The 20,777-nt window shown below is 36.8% G+C and overlaps 2 protein-coding genes across 2 annotated transcripts; both read right to left on the bottom strand.

The window, feature by feature from the left end:
* Positions 1-5,034: 5,034 nt before the first annotated feature.
* LOC130096541 (olfactory receptor 154-like) lies at positions 5,035-6,191 on the bottom strand. The gene is made up of 2 exons (XM_056263085.1): positions 5,273-6,191; positions 5,035-5,087 (listed from the first exon to the last, which is right to left on the bottom strand). The coding sequence occupies exons 1-2, from the start codon at positions 6,189-6,191 to the stop codon at positions 5,035-5,037; spliced, it is 972 nt and encodes a 323-aa protein (XP_056119060.1).
* An 11,997-nt stretch (positions 6,192-18,188) lies between these two features.
* Positions 18,189-19,154, bottom strand: LOC130096540 (olfactory receptor 5K1-like). The gene has a single exon (XM_056263084.1). The coding sequence runs from the start codon at positions 19,152-19,154 to the stop codon at positions 18,189-18,191; it is 966 nt and encodes a 321-aa protein (XP_056119059.1).
* Between the last annotated feature and the right edge of the window lie 1,623 nt (positions 19,155-20,777).

Genomic DNA, 20,777 nt, shown 5'->3' with positions numbered 1-20,777 from the left:
TATCATTTGTAAAATAAAATAATCTAAAATGCAGAACCACCAGAAAAATAAATTGGTAACACTTAGACGCATTGAAAATGTGCGCACACACACATACACACACACACACACACACACACACACACACACACACACACACACACACACACACACACACACACACACACACACACACACACACACACACACACACACACACACACACACACACACACACACACACACACACACACACACACACACACACACACACACACAGACACACAAACACACACACACAGGAATACATTTGTAAGGCTATAAAAAGTCTTATAATTTGTCAAATAAAATCATACAAAATGAAGAACCACCACAAAAATAAATTGGTGACACTGTACACATAAAAATAAAAATAAAATGTACACACACACACACACAACAACAACAACAACAGTGAAGTGCCAAACCTGCTCCAACCCTGTCTGCAGAAGTCATGCGGTTTACCATGCATAGTGTTTTTTCAGTACAAAAAATGCTAAATTTTGACAAAAATTATATTATTTTTGTTATAATTGTGATTTTATAATATTTAGATATGAATCCAACTGAATCCAACTTCAGAAACTATATCTTTCAGTAATTCAAATAGCAAATAGCATATAATGGAGCTCTATAGCCATCTAGTGGTTAAAGTGATTTATTACAAATTTTAACCTGTATTTTCCAAAAAATGGGCAAAAATCTTACATTAAACCTTGTAAAATTATCCATGGTATCCCCAGGAATGAAAGTTAGAAATCTGGGTCTTTTATAAAGTTTATTTAACATAAAATGCTGTTTTTTTGTAAAAATCCTATTTAATTAAATATTTATTTATTTATTTATAGAAATTAAAAAAAAAATCATAAATTCTCCAAAAACTGCACAAATGTTGAGTAAAAACATTAATAAACAGAGTAAAATTATATTTGTTAAAAAATATATATATTGTTCGGTTACAAAATTAAATGTTGTTGTCTGGGGTCCAATAGACCCCGAAGACCACGAGTGTGACTTTTTTTTGAAGACCATCAGAGGGTTAATATCTTCATATAAATTAACAATAGCCCCCTAGTGTGAAAGTCTTTGTTATGTTGTAGTATGTCAATGTATACACAAGTGTTTGTACAAACTTTGTTGATAAAAAAAGCAGTATTAGATCAACATTAGAATAACATAGCCTACAGATCATATTCTAACATTTCATCATGACATGTTGAGCTATAACTTATAACATTGATTAGTTGTTAGTACATTTGCTCACCTGTCAGTGGCGGAGCCAGGATTTTTTCATAGGGGTGGCCAGGCAGGGGCCAGCAAACAGTCTGGGGTGGCACATAAATCTGAATAATTTTAACATAATCATTAGTTATTTTCCTCCTGATGTCTTTTATTGACCAACGTCCAAGGTCAAGGTGAAATTTATTATCCCACAAGGGGAAATTCATGTGGTCATTCATTACACGCCCTTGTCACAACATATTCTCTAAAAACATAGACACCACAATCAAACCAGTAAACATACATATATATATATATATATATATATATATATATATATATATATATATATATATATATATAAATAAAATGACAATATATAAAAAAATTAAAGACAGAAATGACAATCACAATCCAACAACGTTTGTTCGATAGTAGAGCTTGGAAAAGTGGACTGTATTAGGTAATGGCTCAGATCTAACTTCATCAATGGGGTATCGGTCAGAACACACTGGATTCAGATCAGTTCAATCCAAAAGGAGGTTTATTGTTCCAGTCTTAACTGTTCACAACACAGCGGTACACAGGATGGATTGCTTAACAGGGTGGTTTGTAGATGGATGTGTATGTATATAGGTGTGTGTGTGTGTGTGTGTGTGTGTGTGTGTGTGTGTGTGTGTGTGTGTGTGGTATTCGTTTATTGACGCACACTTTCACACACAGTCCAGCTCGCATCTTACACTCTCTCGGCTGCTGATGACTGACTGAAAGTAGCGCATGCGCCTATGCTGATGGCCTTTCTAACAACGTTAGAAAATGACTAATATTATCAGGTAGCTAAAAATGTGATACATGTTGCCAAACACGCAGATAAGGCCAAAGGACAGAACACTCTGGAGGAGACTTTTATAAAACATTACAAGAATGTGTCTGTCTATTCTAAAATTATATAGTTTCCTAAGGAAGTACATCCGCTGATGCATTTTTTAAGTTTTGTTCAGTGCACATTCATTAAAAGTTAGTTTAGAATCAATTTCAACCCAAGTATTTATAACTTCAAACTCTTGGAGAACTTGGAAACAATGACAATTAATGGGCTACTTGACCGTGCAAATTCTCTGGCATTTCACTAGCGTGTAAGTTATGAAGTGTTATATTTATGTAGGCTATTATATTGTATTTTATATTGACTGTCTTAAATCAAGGCTGCAAACTCTCACGCCACACATCCATTTTCTCCCGCAGTAAGAAAAAAAGAACAAAAGGAGGATACAGACAATGACAAGGCATGAACAGGCAGTATTCAGACCAATCAGGGTAAACGCCCAACTTCAATTGTAATTTATTCTTATGCTTGCTGAGTCGTCAGCCTCTCTCCCTCATCCTGCAATGTGCGAACACAGGCAGGTCAGAGAGTTATGGTTATGGAGGCGCTTGAAAAAAAAACATAAGTAAATTTGTATTCAGATTTTAGAATGAGCGAATTGCAGAATTCAGATTGCAGTATAGGCTTACCTATATGTTGAGGTGTCTTGTTGTCTGTCCATTGATCTGTTCACTAATGAAGATGAACATAACTTTCTCACACTTTTTATAAACAGGGAAAATTCCCAAATTTGATTAAATAACCATTTAAATGTTTAAATTTATGCATTTGGCAGACGCTTTTATCCAAAGTGACTTAGATTGTATTTCAAGGTACACATTTTACATTCTTATCAATTCTTGCTTTCCCTATGAATCGAACCCATGACCTTGGCGTTGCAAGTGCCAATGATCTAGGCTACTGTTTGAGCTACAGGAAAGCTTTAGGACTTTTGAGATGAAAGAATGTACAGGGAGACTCGTTTGGTAATGTTATCTCATTAAAATCAGATGGTTTCCTATTAATTCAATATAATGTGTGGTAATACCAATATGGCAGTGCAGCATTATAACCAAAGGTTTCTCTTTGAAAGCAATGAATGAAGTATCCTGCAGATCAACAATTTACGCTAGCTACCCTGCGTGCTAAAAAGTGACGCCAAGGAGTCCTGACCAAGTGTCCATATGTGACGAGTTGGGAGTGAGAACATGTTGCACAATAAGACAGAAAATGTACAGTGTCTTAAAGGTGCAGTGTGCGATTTTTAGCGACATCTAGCGGTTCGGTTGCGAGTTTGCACTAAGGGCTCGCTCAGCCCACTGCTCACCCTTCCCTTTCGAAGAAGCTACGTTGGCTAAAACGGGACAAACATATCGTCGTCTGAGACAGCAGAGAATAGCCAGAGTAAGCCAAGAGTGTAAAAGTGATAAAGTTTACAAAGCCATAGTCAGGTGAGGATCAAGGGTCTTAATATACAGTATAATATAATAGTAATCAGCTGATTGTCTCACAAACGTAACCAGCACATTTCTCCCCACATAGCAAACCCATAATACAGCGAGGGAGAAGAACCACATGAAACTATGCAACTATATATTTTTTCTAACAGGGTAGTAAAAGTTTAGATGGCTAAATATGAGCTGTTACTGTGGCTGAGCTGGTTAAAGCGTAAAGCCTTGTTTAAACTCGACGCGTCCGCATGAGCCCAAAGGTGCGCGTGGCAAAAATGACATGATTGTGGTACTGATCCACTTTTGCGACACAACTGAAGCGTGGTGTCGCACGCCTCTCCACATTTGTAAGTTGATGGGCGTTCCTCAAGTTTACCGCTATGGGCGTGGTTTTGACCCAGCGGCCAGTCTAGAACTAAGGCCCCTCGAGAGACTACTTCTATTGGATAGACGCGTCGCGTTTGACGGATTCATTTGCATAAAGATGAGCATCGGCCAGCTTTTTGACGCGCAGCAATTTTCCAAATGAAGCGCCGCCTTACCCGGATGCTTTGCAGGCGCGTTAAAGTCGCGTGACGTCACCCATAGGAATAAAGTGGAGTGCGGCGCGACTGAAGTGTCACACGGACAAGTGGATCAGTACCGTATCAGCGCGCGCGCCTCCGCATCCCCTAGACACCATTTACTACACACAATAGGCTGATTTCAAAATTCTCTGATTTTGAAAACTCTTCGCGATCGACTTAAAATGCTTCCAAGATCGACTGACCGCGATCGACGGGTTGGCGATTCCTGTAACATACTGTTTTATGGTCAATGACAAGAGTACTAATCAGCTGTCTCACGAACGTAACCAGCACATTTATCCCCAAATAGCAAAGCCATAACACAGCGAGGGAGAAGAACTAATTACATGAAACAATCCAACTACATATTTTACACCACTGACAAGGGAAAAGTCTCTTTCTTACCTTCTCTTTCAAGGTAGTGACGAAACGCGCTCTGTAGTGCTGTTTGTTCGCGTTCGGCTGCGGTAGAAACATGACGTCACAATATGTCAACCTTCATAGAAGGGGGTGGCCGCGGTTATGTAGATATAAATGTCTCATTCTAAGGTAATAAAAACATTACGGTTTATTAAGTAAGTTCTTTATACACCACTGAAAACATAGTTATGGATGTCATATTACATTTCTGTTAATAGATACTCACAATTTTTACACATTGCACCTTTAATAAGGGAATGTATCTAAAACATTAAGAGTAAACACACATTTACCATTTAATTTAAAACATCTCAGATGCTTTTAACAAAAACTACCCAAGAACTAAATCCATTATCATGTTATTGCTAACAGTCCACTTATGGAACCCATGATCATCTATGATCATATGATTTACATTAACACTAACATGAGAGTCATAAAGGAATGCACACTGGGTTGAAAATGTAACTCAATACATTCAACATTATTCACATTATGTAGCATCAACAGCGTTCTTTGCCAAGTGAGAAAATATGTGAAATACAGCTGAAACACAGCAAAAGTTCTACCTTACACAAATAACACAAATGAGGTTTTAAACCTTTTTGAGCTTGTGAAACATTTACGCATAAACATTGTCATGACAACTGTTTTAGCATTTCTGTTTCATAAAAGTGCACAAAATAATTACATTTGACATATTTTTGGTGCTTGTGAAACATTTAACCTACTTCTTGCTGCAAGAAAGGAAATAAAAACTAATTTGCGCACTGCTCTAATATTTAACCCATAGATTACTGGATTAAAAACAGGTGGGACTATGACTAATTCTAAAGCCAAAAAATTACGCAGACTCTCTGGAATGTCATTTGAACCATATCTGTTATACATGAAATCAAAAAGGAAAGCAAAAGTGAAATTTATCAGCGATAATATGTGTGGCAGACACGTTTGCCAGAATTTCCTTCTGTTTTCTAAAGATGCTTTACATGCAGAGATCAGTTTAATATAGGATAATATGATAATAACTGCACAGCTAATCAATATAACGGCGACAATATATCCATAGACATTATTCACAAAAGATGATGCACAAGACAGTTTTACAACTGACCAGTTGTCACAATATAATTTATCAATGTGATTTTTACAAAATGGCCTCAAGTTTGATAACAGGACTGCTATAACTGAGACACAGTTGGGAACAATCCATGAAAACAGAATTAATTTCACACAGGTAAATATAGTTAATTTGGAATGATAATCTAAAGGTTTGCATATGGCTACATATCTGTCATAAGACATCACTGTTAGTATTGTAAACTCACACAGTAAAGAGCTGTAAATAACACAGATCTGCAGAGCACACATATGAGAGGAGATCACATATGAATCCAATATTAAATCAGACATCATTTTAGGGTAGAATCCAGAGGCTCCATAAACCCCATTTATACACAAATGAGACAAGAACATGTACATTGGTTCATGTAGAGATTTCTCCTTTATAATTACTATGACAAGACAAATATTCATTGACAAAATAAGCAGATAGAGGGAAAGAAAACAAGCGAAGTATAAGTGCCTATATGATTTGGAGTCTCTGGGCACCATGAGAGTCAGTATCACAGGATAAGACATGTTATCCATCACGAAATGGGTGGTCTCAAATTACAGTCACAGTCACAGTCACAGGCACACAGTCAATGAATAACATGAAGGCAAATAAACAGACCCATCCAGAGATGAAGAGCTGGGTCTTCAGAACTGGAACAGACAAGGTGTTGCTTGGCTTTATATTAAGTGATTTGTCATTTGGGAAATCTGTAAAAGAAGTTCTAAAATGTCTTGAGATTAATTATACACTCCTCAACAAACAATTGCAATCAATCTGAATTACTGAAATGAACAAATAACTGAAATGATTTATTCTTTAAAGCTGCAGTCCGTAGCTTTTTTGGGGTTAAAAATTATCTAAAATACATATTTGAGAAAATACATAACCAGCCAGTGTTCAACGCTATCCGCTTGCCGTAGCTTGATTCAAAACGGTAAAAGCTTGTAATAATGTTTTTAATTCCAGTGGTACTGGTGGATTTCCGCGGGAGATTCGAGCATGTCTTTGCGTCATTACGTCACATCTGTACACATAAGGAAGGAGTAGACTGTAACAAATTCAGGGAGGAGGACTATACTAAAATTCTAGTAGGGCCTAATAGGCTACTAGGCCTAATAGGCTAGTACTATAGTAGGCTACAGTAAAAAACGTTGGGTTATTTGTTTAACCCAACCGTTAGGATATTGGGTCAAATATGTAGGGTTATTTGCAAAAAAAAAAATGTTGGGTCATTTTAAACAATCGTTGGGTAGTAATAACCCCGCTGTTGGGTTACGGTTTCCGCAGCGACGGTTCAAATTTCAACGGTCCATTGACAGTCAACACAAAGAAGCGGCTGCAGCCTGATTATGAAAGGTAACTTAAGTCATATCGTTTTTTAAATGTATGTATATTATGTACTGAAACGTGGAATATAATCTAAAACTGAATTTTATATTAAAAAAAAGGATGTCTCCTTAGTCAGTTTTAAATTAATGCTCTCCAAGAAGTGAGATCGATTGGATATTAATCCTAGCTAACGTTAGTTAGCTCGCTAGCAGTAATAAAGTAATTATATACAACATTTATATAAATATTATATAAAACATTATAGTTTAACGTTTAGAGATGTACTAGCGTGCCTTACTACGGTGATAAACTAAGTAGGCTAGGCTTATAGTCTGAAAGCACTATATAGCATTTAGGCCTGTTTTACATTATTTGTGATAGTCTTTCACAACTGAAGCGGTGCTTCAGACTGGTACTTCTTTCGTATAGGTGCGACTACAATTTGTTAAAGGTTGCACGACAGAACGCTACAAATGCGGAACGAAAGAGCACTAATTATTTGAACCGTGCCGGCTGTCTTTTTTTTGTTGTTTTTTTTTTAATCGATTAGTCATCTTTATGGGCTCTATGCACGGCGGTATTTCCGGTGAAGGTCTAAGGATGCTGGATTACTTCCGCCGATCGTAGAGTCCAATGCTATACCGAGAATTTATATTGGTTTTTATACTCTTTTGCCATACTAAAGAAACGTTAGTCACAAAAACAGACAAAACAGACACTCCTCATTTTTTTTATGCTTCTGTGTTTATTATATTAAATAAACATAACTATATATAAAATTACATCTAAACGTATTATAGTTTCGTTTCAAAGACGAGAGGACAGTAAATTTTGAAGACTCTGCCATAATCCCGTTTTCCTCGGTTTTCCTCCACTTTAAATCTCCCCAACCGGAAACGCACGAGCATCCTTGCGTCAAACGCGGAAGTTATGCGTGCATATAGCCCATTGCAAAAAAAGGGTACAAATCACAAGTGACTAACCAAAATATACATAACAATATACAAGATTATAACATTGCTTATGGGCCATTACAAAGAGAAAGAGGACCATATGTTGACAGTTTTAATTGCCTTTTTGTTGTTGGAGCCAGAAATCAGATTAATATAATGTACAACTTCATGGAGAAAAAGAACAAAATTCGTTTTTTTAGCGCTGGATTTACATTTATGAATGTGAAATTTTGCCAAAAGAATTAATAAATATATAATGAAGTACATCTTTTCTTTACTTTGACTTCTATAAAAGCAAAATACCCCATGCGGCTGTCTATGGCGAGCTCAGACCTCGGTCACATGACATCACGACAGCGCTGTGAGATCCAGTGAGAAGTGTTTAAAGGGTTAGTTCACCCAAAAATGAAAATGATGTCATTAATGACTCACCCTCATGTCGTTCCAAGCCCGTAAGACCTCCGTTCATCTTCGGAACACAGTTTAAGATATTTTAGATTTAGTCCGAGAGCTTTCTGTCCCTCCATTGAAAATGTATACACGGTATACTGTCCTTGTCCAGAAAGGAAATAGAGACATCATCAAAGTAGTCCATGTGACATCAGTGGGTTAGTTAGAATTTTTGAAGCATCGAAAATACATTTTGGTCCAAAAATAACAAAAACTACGACTTTATTCAGCATTGTATTGTTTTCCGATTCTGTTGCCAAGCCTTTACTTGTAAAATTTCAAATAGTGTATTAATTTTTAGTTGGCAAAACTTAATTAATTTAGTAAAGAAAACTTGTTCGTCAAGTAGGCTACTGTTAACTCAAAATCATTAATTGTTTTAACTTATTATTAGTGTTCACATTACTAGGAAAATCTTAGGAAACCGATTGCCTTAACATTTTCAAGTAAGCTGAAGTATATAAACCAAATATGTTAAGACAAAAAGCAACAACAGATCTTAGGCAAAACATTCATTATTTATTACTCATCAATTTTCTTCAGGCATTACAATGTACCAAACAATGCCAAAATTCTGGCACCTCTTACATTGTAAGATTTTTCATTAATGTAACAATATGCATTACAACAAATCATGACTGATGAATGAATGAATGAATGAATGAGGCATTTATATAGCGCTTTCATAATGTACTTCTGTACACCCAAAGCGCTTTACAATCATATCAGGGAATCTCTCCTCAACCAGCACCAGTGTGCAGCATCCACTTGGATGATGCGACGGCAGCCACAGTACAACGGCGCCAGTGCGCTCACCACACACCAGCTATAGTTGGAGAGGAGAGAGAGTGACGTTCCCTGACGTTCCAAACCCATAAGACTTTGAAACACAAATTAAGATATTTTTTTATGAAATCTAGAAGATTTCTGTCCCTTCATTGAAAGTCCAGGTAAACAAAACTTAAAATATCCAAAAAGGTTATAAAAGGCATTGTAAAATGAATCCATTTAATTTTAGCATATTAATGACCTTCTTGGATCTTTTAAGTTTTGGTTAATGGAGGGTCAGAAACCTCTCTGGTTTTCTTTAAAAATATCTAAACGTGTGTTTCAAAGACTAAACAAAGTCTTATGGGTTTGGAATAACATGAGAGTGATAAACTGATGACAGAATTTAAATTTTTAGGTGAACTACCTTTAACAAAATCTCAAACAGCCTTCGATCAACAGAAGGTTTTTAAGTGAATGTAGTTTTGGATTTAGAGATTTGTGTCCAAGGGAAAGAAAAACTCAAAATCAGCCTAAACATTATAGGCACATGGCACCTGGAAAGTTTTCAAGATCATCCATGACTATGGCTCCGTCTAGAATAATGCAAGAAGACTCCAAATAGTGCTTGTGGAGGGAGAATCCTGGCTGTCTTCCCTTGTCACGGTCAGAATCCTGATTAAAGAAGTTTTGGGTGCCAATCACAGTCCTAATAAAAACAGGAACAGCAATATTAAAATTCTGGTTACATTACAAATGAAAATCCATAACCAAAATCCATATAACAAAGTATCAGGTCTACGTACAACTAGCAGAGATTAATTATGGTTGTTTAAGTATTGTCTGAAACAGACAAAAAAATAATAACAGTATAATAATTAAGAACTTGTATTCGACAAAATGTTGGATTAAAAAAAAGAAAATAAATGAAACAAATGCAGAGTTTGCATGTCTGATCCAAGATAAGAGATTTGAATTAAGCATATATGAATGCCTATGTAATGTATGTGTGGGGAATCAAAGTTTTTAATGAAATATACAGAGAAAGTTATCTGTAAACATTTGTTTGAAAAAAACAAAAAACAGGTTTCTTTTCCAAGAATGAGAGGAAGGCCATGAAGAACTGTGCACATAGCAGTGATGACAGTGCTCTGAAAAAAAAAGAGTTTAAAATGGAATATTAAATTCAGTGACGTCAGCCCTCTGATAAATGTTACAACATAGAATTAAAAAAAAAAAAAAACTGAGCTAAAACAGTACCAGAATTTTGTTTAAGAAAGAAGCATTGACAAGCTTACCATATATTTAATTTGCGCAAGACTCTTGAAAACTCTCTTTTCAACTGCCACTTTTTTAGTTTCGAGCAGGATGTAGATCAAGTGCTGAAAATAATTCTTGGTTGAGGCTTTTGATTGTGATGCGATTAAACTGCATTGATCTGTGAAAGAAAAGAAAAAAAAGTTAAATATGGATTGGGCTTTTGGTTAAAGGGATAATTGTTTGGAATGATTTCTTGTTAAATTCATCTTAATGCATTAAATAACTTGAATGAACACAAACAGTTTGTGTGAAGGCATGGAATTGGACTAGTTCTGGTGCAGCTTCCATGTTTTAAGCGACACTGCCACAAAAAAACCCCGCACTGTCATCACTGTCAGAGCACTGTCATCACTGCTACGTGCACAGTTCTTCATGGCCTACCTCTCATTCTTGGAAAAGAAACCTGTTTTTTGTTTTTTTCAAACAAATGTTTACAGGTAACTTTCTCTGTATATTTCATTAAAAACTTTGATTCCCCACACAAACATTACATATAGGCATTCAATAATGCTTTATTAAAATCTCTTATCTTCTGGGGGCGCTCCAGTGCGTGTGCGACCCAGCAGCTCGCCCATCCAGTGTTTGTTTGTTTGTTCCAGTGTCTGTTTTATTTTATCGAGTGTCTATTGTGGATGTTTATGCGTGAGTGGAAAGCACCAGTGATACAGAGATGCGGCTTTTAAAGACTTTCGATCAACTGTTCGCTTTATTGATTGTGATAACGCTACTGCTGGAACTCTCCACCTGCTACGGTTCGGAGTATGGTGTAGCCTACTGGGGAAAGTTATCCATAGCCGAGAGTTTCTGATCTCCCTACGAACATCGTCTGCTGGTATTATACCAGATATTCCGGCTGAGTTGTGCAGATTGCAAGCACGAAGTAAACATCGGAAAAGAGGGAGGAGAGGCGGCCTGCATCGGAGACTTAAAAACGTCAGGCTCGACAACCGCCATAGGCTACCCCCACTCCCTTCAATCTTGCTGTCAAACGTCCAGTCACTAAGACACAAGACAGACGAGCTGGAAGCTTGGATTAAGTGCAAACCCGGCATAAGAGACACTTGTCTTCTCGCCTTTTCGGAAACATGGCTGAGGGAGTCAGACCGGGATGAGGACTTAGTCTTGAGTGGGTTTGGTAGCCCAATTCGTCTGGATAGAGACCCAAAGACAACTGGGAAAAGTCGGGGAGGAGGAGTGTGCCTCTACGTAAATAAAAGGTAGGCTACTGTAACACTGTAGTGAGAGAAAAGATATGCACTTCGGACATAGAATTGCTGACTGTGTCTCTTCGGCCGTTCTATTTACCACGAGAGTTCCAACAGCTGTTTTATACGCTTGTGTATATTCACCCGTAAGCCAATGCTTCAACGGCAACGCAAGTGATTGCGGATGTCACTCATAGATTGGATTCTATTTGCCCAGAGGCCCCCAAGTTTTTTATAGGAGATTTTAACCACTGTACTTTAAACAAAACCTTAAAATCATATGAACAGTATATAACTTGCTCTATACTACGCAGAGGAATACCACCTTAGATCTTTGTTATGGCTCAATAAATGGGGCCTATAAATCCTTGGCTATGCCGCCACTCGGTGCCTCCTACCACAATAGTATTTATCTGATGCCTGTGTACAAGCCCGCTTTCAGACGCCTAGAGCGTGAGGAGAAAATCATCAAACTCTGGACAGAAGACAGTAGTTCCTCTTTACAGGGGTGTCTAGAATGCACTGATTGGAACTGTTTTTATGACACTTGTAGTGACATTAATGAACTTACAGAAACAATTTCTGATTATGTCAACTTTTGTGTTGACATGGTTATTCCATCTAAAAAAGTGGTCATTTATCCTAATAATAAGCCTTGGGTAACGAAGGAATTGAAGAGTGTTATCAATAGAAAAAAAAGACATTCTATCTAGGGGACCTGGTAGAGAAAAAAGCCGCCACAAGAGAAGTCAAAAATGAAATAAGGAAGGCAAAAAAAAAATCCAGTATAAGAACAAAATTTAAAATCAATATAACAGTGGGGATCTAAGGGCAGCTTGGCAAGGTATTAAAACTATGGCAGCCATTAATCAGCCTGTAGGTAGAACTAGGCAACAAATAAAATTGAAGGGCATAGACGATGGCGATTTGCCAGATACTTTTAATCAATTTTTCTGCAGGTTTGAAAGGTCTTTTTCAGATAGTTTAGTCACATTGAGAGAGACTTTAACGCCTCAGAGAGGGATAAAAATACAACAGACAAAAGTCATAACATTACTTAAAAATACAAAAAAAGTAAAGGCTGCTGGTCCTGATGCCATCTGTGGGCGTACACTGCACTATTGCGTCGAGCAGCTTAGTGAGGTTTTCACAGTTATCTTTCAAAAATGTGCTGACAGTGGGGATATACCTGACATATGGAAAACATCAACAGTAATACCTATCCCTAAAACAAAATCTCCTAAAGACCTCAATGAATTTAGGCCAATTGCACTGACTTCCCTGGTAATGAAATGCTTTGAAAAAATAGTAAAGGACATAATCATCCTCCTAACTGTAGACAAATTAGATCCCCTACAATTCGCATATCAAGCGGGCAAGGGGGTAGAGGATGCAAAGCTTTTCATTCTTGACAGGGTGTATAAACATCTTGAGAAACCTGCCTCACACGTAAGAATTTTATTTGCTGACTTTAGTTCAGCTTTTAACAAAATGCAGCCCCACATCCTAGTCGAACGATTAGCCTCACATTTTAAGTTACCCGAGCAGATCTTATTATTAGTTTTAAATTTTTTAACAAATAGAAGGCAGCAGGTCTATGAAATGGTTATATGTCATCTGTCATCGTATCAAATGCAGGTTCTCCTCAGGGCTGTGTACTTTCACCCTTGCTTTTTGTATTATACACTGAACTGTAGGTCATCTTGGGAGAACAGCCATTTGGTGAAGTTTTCAGACGACTCAGCCCTGTTGTCCCTATTACAGGGCAACCAATCTGACCACAATATTGCCCTTACGGAATTGGTCAGATGCACAGCTTCCTTGACTTTAAATGTGTCAAAATCATAGATTTTAGGAAGCATAGTGATGAACCAAAACCAAGTGTAGTACATAATGAAATGTTCAAATAGTTCAAACATATAAGTACTTAGGCACAGTGTTTAACTCACAACTGAAATTCAGTGAGAACAGTGATAGCATTATTAAGCGAGCAAACCAAAGAATATACTTACTGAGGAAGCTTAACTCTTTTGGGGTCTGTAAAATAATTTTATGTACATTCTATCAGGCCTTCATTGAGAGCCTATTAACTTTTTCTTTCCTGTGTTGGTTTAATGGACTAGCTGTGAAAGATAAAAAAAAGTTTGAGCGACATTGTTAAGGTATGCTCAAAAATCACTGGTACCCAATTAAATGATCTCTGTTCTCTCTGGAAAACACGTGCTGTCCAAAAGGCAGACAGAATAATGTGCCAACCAGATCATGTACTCAGTATAGAATTTGTTATTATGCAGTCAGGTCGGCGGTATAATGTGCCAATACGGAAAACGAATCGCTATGCTAACTCATTCATTCCTTCTGCTATAAGACTGCTAAAACGAAAATAGTTAACTACATGGTACTGGCTCTTGCTTTCCACTGCTCTGTTTAGTTAGTGGCAGGTGTGTGTGTCTGTGTGTGTGTGTGTGTGTGTGTGTGATACTAGTATGTGTGGATATGCTTATTTATATCTTCTTTTCTCTTTTATACATTGTGTGTTAATGCATTTAACTATTATGGATGGGTTGGCTGTAAAACTGAATTGCCCCTTGGGGACTAATAAAGGAATCTGAATCTGAATCTGAATCTGAATCCACAATACTCACATTTCCATTGTCTATCTCATTCCACAAAACAAATCCTGCAAATTAAGAAAATAATATTAATCTACATGTCTCATTCCACAAAAAAAGCTCTGCAACTTAAGAAAATAATATAAACCTACTAAATTCTTACTATAAAGATTTATATATATTTTAAATTACTGTGTAGTGTTCAAACATTTTAATCTAAAGAAAAAAAAAAGACCAGGGATGTTATATTTTATATTATTTCAACACATATAAACATCCAAATATAAATCAGTGTAATCTGTAAAAAATTTCCTCAGTCTAAATTGTACACACAATAAAAACATCTAAAGCATTAAAAAACGTTTATTTCCTGAATACATGCAGCCAAATATCAGTGACTTGCAAATGACTGCTAATTTTGATTAACAATATTACCATGTAACGGTAAGTTATTTAATCTGATTACTACACGATCGATTAATGTATATTAGGCAATTCAGAAATAAAAAAAAACTGAGAAACAGGCATCAACTCACCTTTCCATGTGCTTCTCCCCTCAGAATCCATTGCGAATTGACTCCACCTACATGTAGAACTGCGCATGACCATTCAAAAATTTCACAATACTCATTATTTTAAGTAGAGGATAATTGAACTTATTAAGTTTAATAACTTTCCGTGCTAAAAAGTTGTCGTTACTTGCAGGTCAACAAACTTATTTAAAATAAGTTATAATCACTCAATTTTATTAGTAAGATCATCAGTTACAGGTTTTGAATGTGTAATGTTTGTACACATTTACATACACTCACCGGCCACTTTATTAGGTACCCCATGCTAGTAACGGGTTGGACCCCCTTTTGCCTTCAGAACTGCCTCAATTCTTCGTGGCATAGATTCAACAAGGTGCTGGAAGCATTCCTCAGGGAGTTTGGTCCATATTGACATGATGGCATCACACAGTTGCCGCAGATTTGTCGGCTGCACATCCATGATGCGAATCTCCCGTTCCACCACATCCCAAAGATGCTCTATTGGGTTGAGATCTGGTGAGTGTGGAGGCCATTTTAGTACAGTGAACTCATTGTCATGTTCAAGAAACCAATTTGAAATGATTAGAGCTTTGTGACATGGTGGAAGTAACCATCAGAGGATGGGTACATGGTGGCCATAAAGGGATGGACATGGTCAGAAACAATGCTCAGGTAGGCCGTGGCATTTAAACGATGCCCAATTGGCACTAAGGGGCCTAAAGTGTGCCAGGAAAACATCCCCCACACCATTACACCACCACCACCAGCCTGCACAGTGGTAACAAGGCATGATGGTTCCATGTTCTCATTCTGTTTACGCCAAATTCTGACTCTAACATCTGAATGTCTCAACAGAAATCGAGACTCATCAGACCAGGCAACATTTTTCCAGTCTTCAACTGTTCAATTTTGGTGAGCTCTTGCAAATTGTAGCCTCTTTTTCCTATTTGTAGTGGAGATGAGTGGTACCCGGTGGAGTCTTCTGCTGTTGTAGCCCATCCGCCTCAAGGTTGTGCGTGTTGTGGCTTCACAAATGCTTTGCTGCATACCTCGGTTTTAACGAGTGATTATTTCAGTCACTGTTGCCCTTCTATCAGCTCGAACCAGTCTGGCCATTCTCCTCTGACCTCTGGCATCAACAAGGCATTTCCGCCCACAGAACTGCCGCTCACTGGATGTTTTTTCTTTTTCGGACCATTCTCTGTAAACCCTAGAGATGGTTGTGCGTGAAAATCCCAGTAGATTAGCAGTTTCTGAAATACTCAGACCAGCCCTTCTGGCACCAACAATCATGCCACGTTCAAAGTCACTCAAATCAACTTTCTTCCCCATACTGATGCTCGGTTTGAACTGCAGGAGATTGTCTTGACCATGTCTACATGCCTAAATGCACTGAGTTGCCGCCATGTGATTGGCTGCTTAGAAATTAAGTGTTAACGAGCAGATGGACAGGTGTACCTAATAAAGTGGCCGGTGAGTGTAGATTTTGAATTTATTATGTGTTGTATGTACACACTTGTGTATTTTGAATATATGTCACAATTATATTTACATTAAATGTAATGACTCCCCAGCCCAATGTATAGTTTGTAATTTAAAAAATATATTTGTTGAAACATGTATTGTTTTATACAAATAAACAATCTGAATTTGAAAACAGTGCATTTTATTTATTAAACTGTGTCATAAATAAAAAATTATATTTAACTAAACTGTTGGGTTATTTTAAATAACCCACAGTTTGCAAGGTGCTATACCACCCCGTAGTTGTTTTTTTTTTTAATTAGTAATTCATTAACCTCTTAAGTGTCGCGCCCCCTTTTTTGAAAAACATGAAAATGCACAATCCGAACTTAAATGGTTGTAATTCAAGAATTCTTTGGAATATAGATTTAAGATTGGTCTTGTTTTAAAGAAGACATTTGGCAGAAGTTGTAGATGTAAATAAATTAAGAAAGTGAAAAAGAAAAAAAGTTATAGACGTTTGAGTTTATGAAAATGTAAAATGTAAAAAAATTATTTTTCATATTTTATATAAAATATATTTTTTCAAAACCTGGTGGACTCTAAAACTGCAAGAAAATCAAAGCCAAAACTCTGAACAAGTTGTGTTTCAAATTTTAGGTTGATATCTCAGAAAAAGAGCTTTCAGTAAGATTTTGTTTGGGCGCAGTACCAAACTTTTTCACTAGATGACAACCAGACTCCATTACTGCCCATATAAGGGCGCCTCCATTTCCATATGTGTTTTGAGTGATCTGAACCATTATTTCCACAATTCTCATACAATTTATGAAGTAGGCATCCTATTCAGAAGTAGTAAGGGAATTAAGTTTGGCATATTTTGATATGAATTCAACCTCTAATAATCACATAAAATGAACACACATGTGCGTTAGCTCGCTGATGTTTTCTTTTGAACTATTGGCATGAAAACATTCTACCATTCTTTCATGATTTTCATGTTCATCACTATTTCAAAATAAAGGTCTTAACACACCTTAGGAGTATGAAAATATTCTTTTCATACTCTTTTCTGTGACACTTAAGGGGTTAAATAACTTGCCACTGCTTTAAGGTTCTTCTGAGATGTGTTGGTAATCTCTGAAGTATTTAAGTTAGGTGATTTAATGGAGTCAAATCTGAATTCTCATCTATTCTTTATGGGATCGATTGACTCCTTTGTGTTTAATTAGTGGAAGTCATTCCAAAGAAAAAAAGTTGCTTTCATCAGTTTGAAAATACTTGCTCTGCCTCAAGTTTTGGAGACGTCACTACGGTTATACATTTTTAACCCAAAAAGCTTTGGGTTATTGTTACAGGCATGGAACTCAGTTGTAGCTAATGCAGCCTCAGTAGACCCATATTCTGTGTCCTAAGCAAAGACTGAAATTCATTTTGAGGCAACCTTCCTACTGCAAAATTCTCACACATGTGCATTATTACTTTTAGGCTGCTTAAAGGGATAGCTCACCAATTTTTTTTAATTCTGTCCTCATTCACCGCATGTTACAAATCTGTATGCATCCCCCCCCCCCCCCCCCCCCCCCCCCCTGTAGATAGAACATAAAAGAAGATATTTTGAAGAATGTTGGCAACCAAACAATTTCGGTTCCCTTTGACTTCCATTGTATAGACAAACAATACAGTGTTGTAATATGATCGTACAACTTGATGTATTTGAATCAAATGCAGTTGACAGCATGTTTATAAGCTTTGTGGATTCAAAACAGTTTTATTTTATTTTTTACAGTTTGTACATACATCACACCAGAAATATGCTTGTTAAAAACACATTCTTAAAGTTTGACATAATAATAAAAAAAAAAACGAAACTTTTTTTGTTTTGTTTTGCCTGTATCAGTTTTTGAATACAATTAAGTTGTGGACCTTTTGTGAAAAAAATTGTCTTTTGCTGCAACATGAAGTAAAAACTCTTTTGCGCACTGCTCTAATATTTAATCCATAAATAAGAGGACTAAAAATAGGTTGAACTATAACCAGTTCTAAAGCCAAAAAATTACGCAGACTCTCTGGAATGTCATTTGAACCATATCTGTTATACATGAAATCAAAAAGGTAAGCAAAAGTGATATTTATCAGCGATAATATGTGTGGCAGACATGTTTGCCAGAATTTCCTTCTGTTTTCTAAAGATGCTTTACATGCAGAGATCAGTTTTACATAGGACAGTATGATGAAAACTATAAAGCTAAAAAATGTGACTGTAAGGGCATATCCAAATACATTATTTACAACAGATGATACACAAGACAGCTTTACAATTGACCAGTTGTCACAATATAATTTGTCAATGTGATATTTACAAACAGACCTCAAGTTTGCTAACAGGGCGGCTATAACACCAAAGAAGTTGGGTACAATCCAAGCAAACAGAATTAATTTGACACACATATTTTTGGTTAATTTGGAACAATAGTCTAAAGGTTTGCATATGGCTACATATCTATCATAAGACATAACTGTTAATATTGTTATCTCAGAAAGTAAAGAGCTGTAGATAACATAGGTTTGCAGAGCACACATATGGAAGGAGATCACATATGAATCCAATATTAAATCAGACATAATTTTAGGGTAGAATCCTGTGGCTCCATAAACCCCATTTATACACAGATGAGACAAGAATATGTACATTGGTTCATGAAGTGCTTTCTCTGTGATAATGACCACAACAACAACAATATTTATAGACAATATAAAGAGATATAAGGCAAGAAAACAAATAAAATATACATGCCTATATGATTTAGTCTCTTTTGGCACCATAAGCGTCAGTATCAAAGAATAAGACGTGTTATCCATCATGGTATAGTCAAGGTATGTCATGGACAGTCCTTTAAATCACATGAAACAAACAAATATCATGCAAAACAACCTAATACAAGACAATATTAGTCAATGGTCATTAAATGAATTACCAAAGCAGACATTTAATTAAGCTTCAATAACCATTGTTGCCTAAGGAAATAAAGGAGTCAGAAAAAAAGGAAAATGAACACAGTTTCCACAAATGTGTTTGCAACTGAAAGTGATGAGGTCTCTAGCTTGGTTTTATATTTAGTGATTTCTCATTAGGGAAATCTCTGAGAGATATTCTAACATTTCTTGGGACTAATTATGCGTTCATGCACAACACTTTTCAAACGTCTTCAAACGATTTGTTAAAATAAATGTCAATTTTAGTAACAATATCGTAAACAGCCCCACATTTAATAGGTTTGGTACACCCCATATTTAAAGGATTTTGTTGTAATCTTACTAAATGAAACCATGCTTCTCACTTATAGCTCTCAAAATGTCATGTTAGGGGTGTGCGATAGTGACCAAAAATTATATCTCAATATTTTCTGGGATCGATAACGATAATTAGACGATATTTTGCTGAGTGCTTTTATTGTGTTGGTACCTTTGCTGGTTTAGGATTGTCGTGGACAGCTGACTCCTAAAGTTTTGGATATTCTTTATATTCTATATGGTGGTCAGAAATCATCTTTTCAATTTAATAAGATTAAATTGATTTGTACCTTTTATGGGCATTTTTTCCTTTAAAAATATATATTTTCAACCTAATGAAATGCATGCAAAAAATTTTTGGTCAAATTCTTACATTTAATCAAATTCTATTGGAATAATAAGACACAAATAGGGCAGTTAACAATAATTAAAAATCAGTATCAACAAAATTGATCTTTGCAATGCAGAGGAAACGTACTCGGTTACTAACGTAACCTCGGTTCTCTCTAGAGATGGAACGAGTATTGCGTAAGTTTAGCTTACGCTACGGGAAAGATTCATCTTCTCGAGATATTGAAGCCAAAAAATTATCCTTAATTTTGTATTCATTGTCAACGCAGTGCAGCAGCTAGCAGACCTAGAGCAGGCAGTCTTGCGTGCTCATTGGCTGCCCTGCGGGCATCTGCTGCAGCCTACCAGTGAGCCCCGCGTGACGTCACGCCCAATGAAGGGCGCCCGCGCCAGAATGGGCGTGGCTTAGCGTGTAAAAGAAGGGGCTGTAGGCTGATTTCCCTGGTTTTCGTCGACTGAAGCGAAGTCGCTCGTGGCGCAAGCACGGCCGGTCACGCAATACTCGTTCTCTCTCTAGAGAGAACCGAGGTTAAGTTAGTAACCGAGTACGTTCTCTTACGAGAGGTTCTCTCGTATTGCGTAAGTTTAGCTTACGCTACGGGAACTTTTTGTCAACGCCGTGCGCGCCAAGCAACCCATGAGTCGCCGAGGTTTCTCGGGGAACCCAATAAGTGGAAAAAATAAGGTGGCCAGCCACGCGGGCCATCACTCGTACATAAGCACACATAGGGAATACAGAGCAGAGCACTGGTCTGTATAAGCATATAGCACATCCCTACTAGTGCAGCTCAACCAGGAGAGCTGAGTCACGTGAGAGTGGTCTGAGCATGATATATCTGG

The sequence above is a fragment of the Rhinichthys klamathensis genome, unplaced genomic scaffold, assembly GCF_029890125.1.
Source record: "Rhinichthys klamathensis goyatoka isolate OS25496 unplaced genomic scaffold, OSU_Roscu_1.1 h1tg000197l_1, whole genome shotgun sequence".
NCBI classification, from domain to species: Eukaryota; Metazoa; Chordata; class Actinopteri; order Cypriniformes; family Leuciscidae; genus Rhinichthys; species Rhinichthys klamathensis.
The sequence above is the reverse complement of the archived record's forward strand: the minus strand, read 5'-3'. Positions and strand labels throughout refer to the sequence as shown.

What these genes read in the sequence shown, in the direction of transcription:
- LOC130096541 (XM_056263085.1), bottom strand. Translation starts at nt 6,191, where the DNA reads ATGGATAACATGTCTTATCCTGTGATACTGACTCTCATGGTGCCCAGA. An exon ending in TTCCTTTCTTGCAGCAAGAA is followed by an intron (nt 5,088 to 5,272) that starts GTAGGTTAAATG and finishes GCTGTGTTTCAG; the next exon opens with CTGTATTTCACATATTTTCT.
- LOC130096540 (XM_056263084.1), bottom strand. Translation starts at nt 19,154, where the DNA reads ATGGATAACACGTCTTATTCTTTGATACTGACGCTTATGGTGCCAAAA.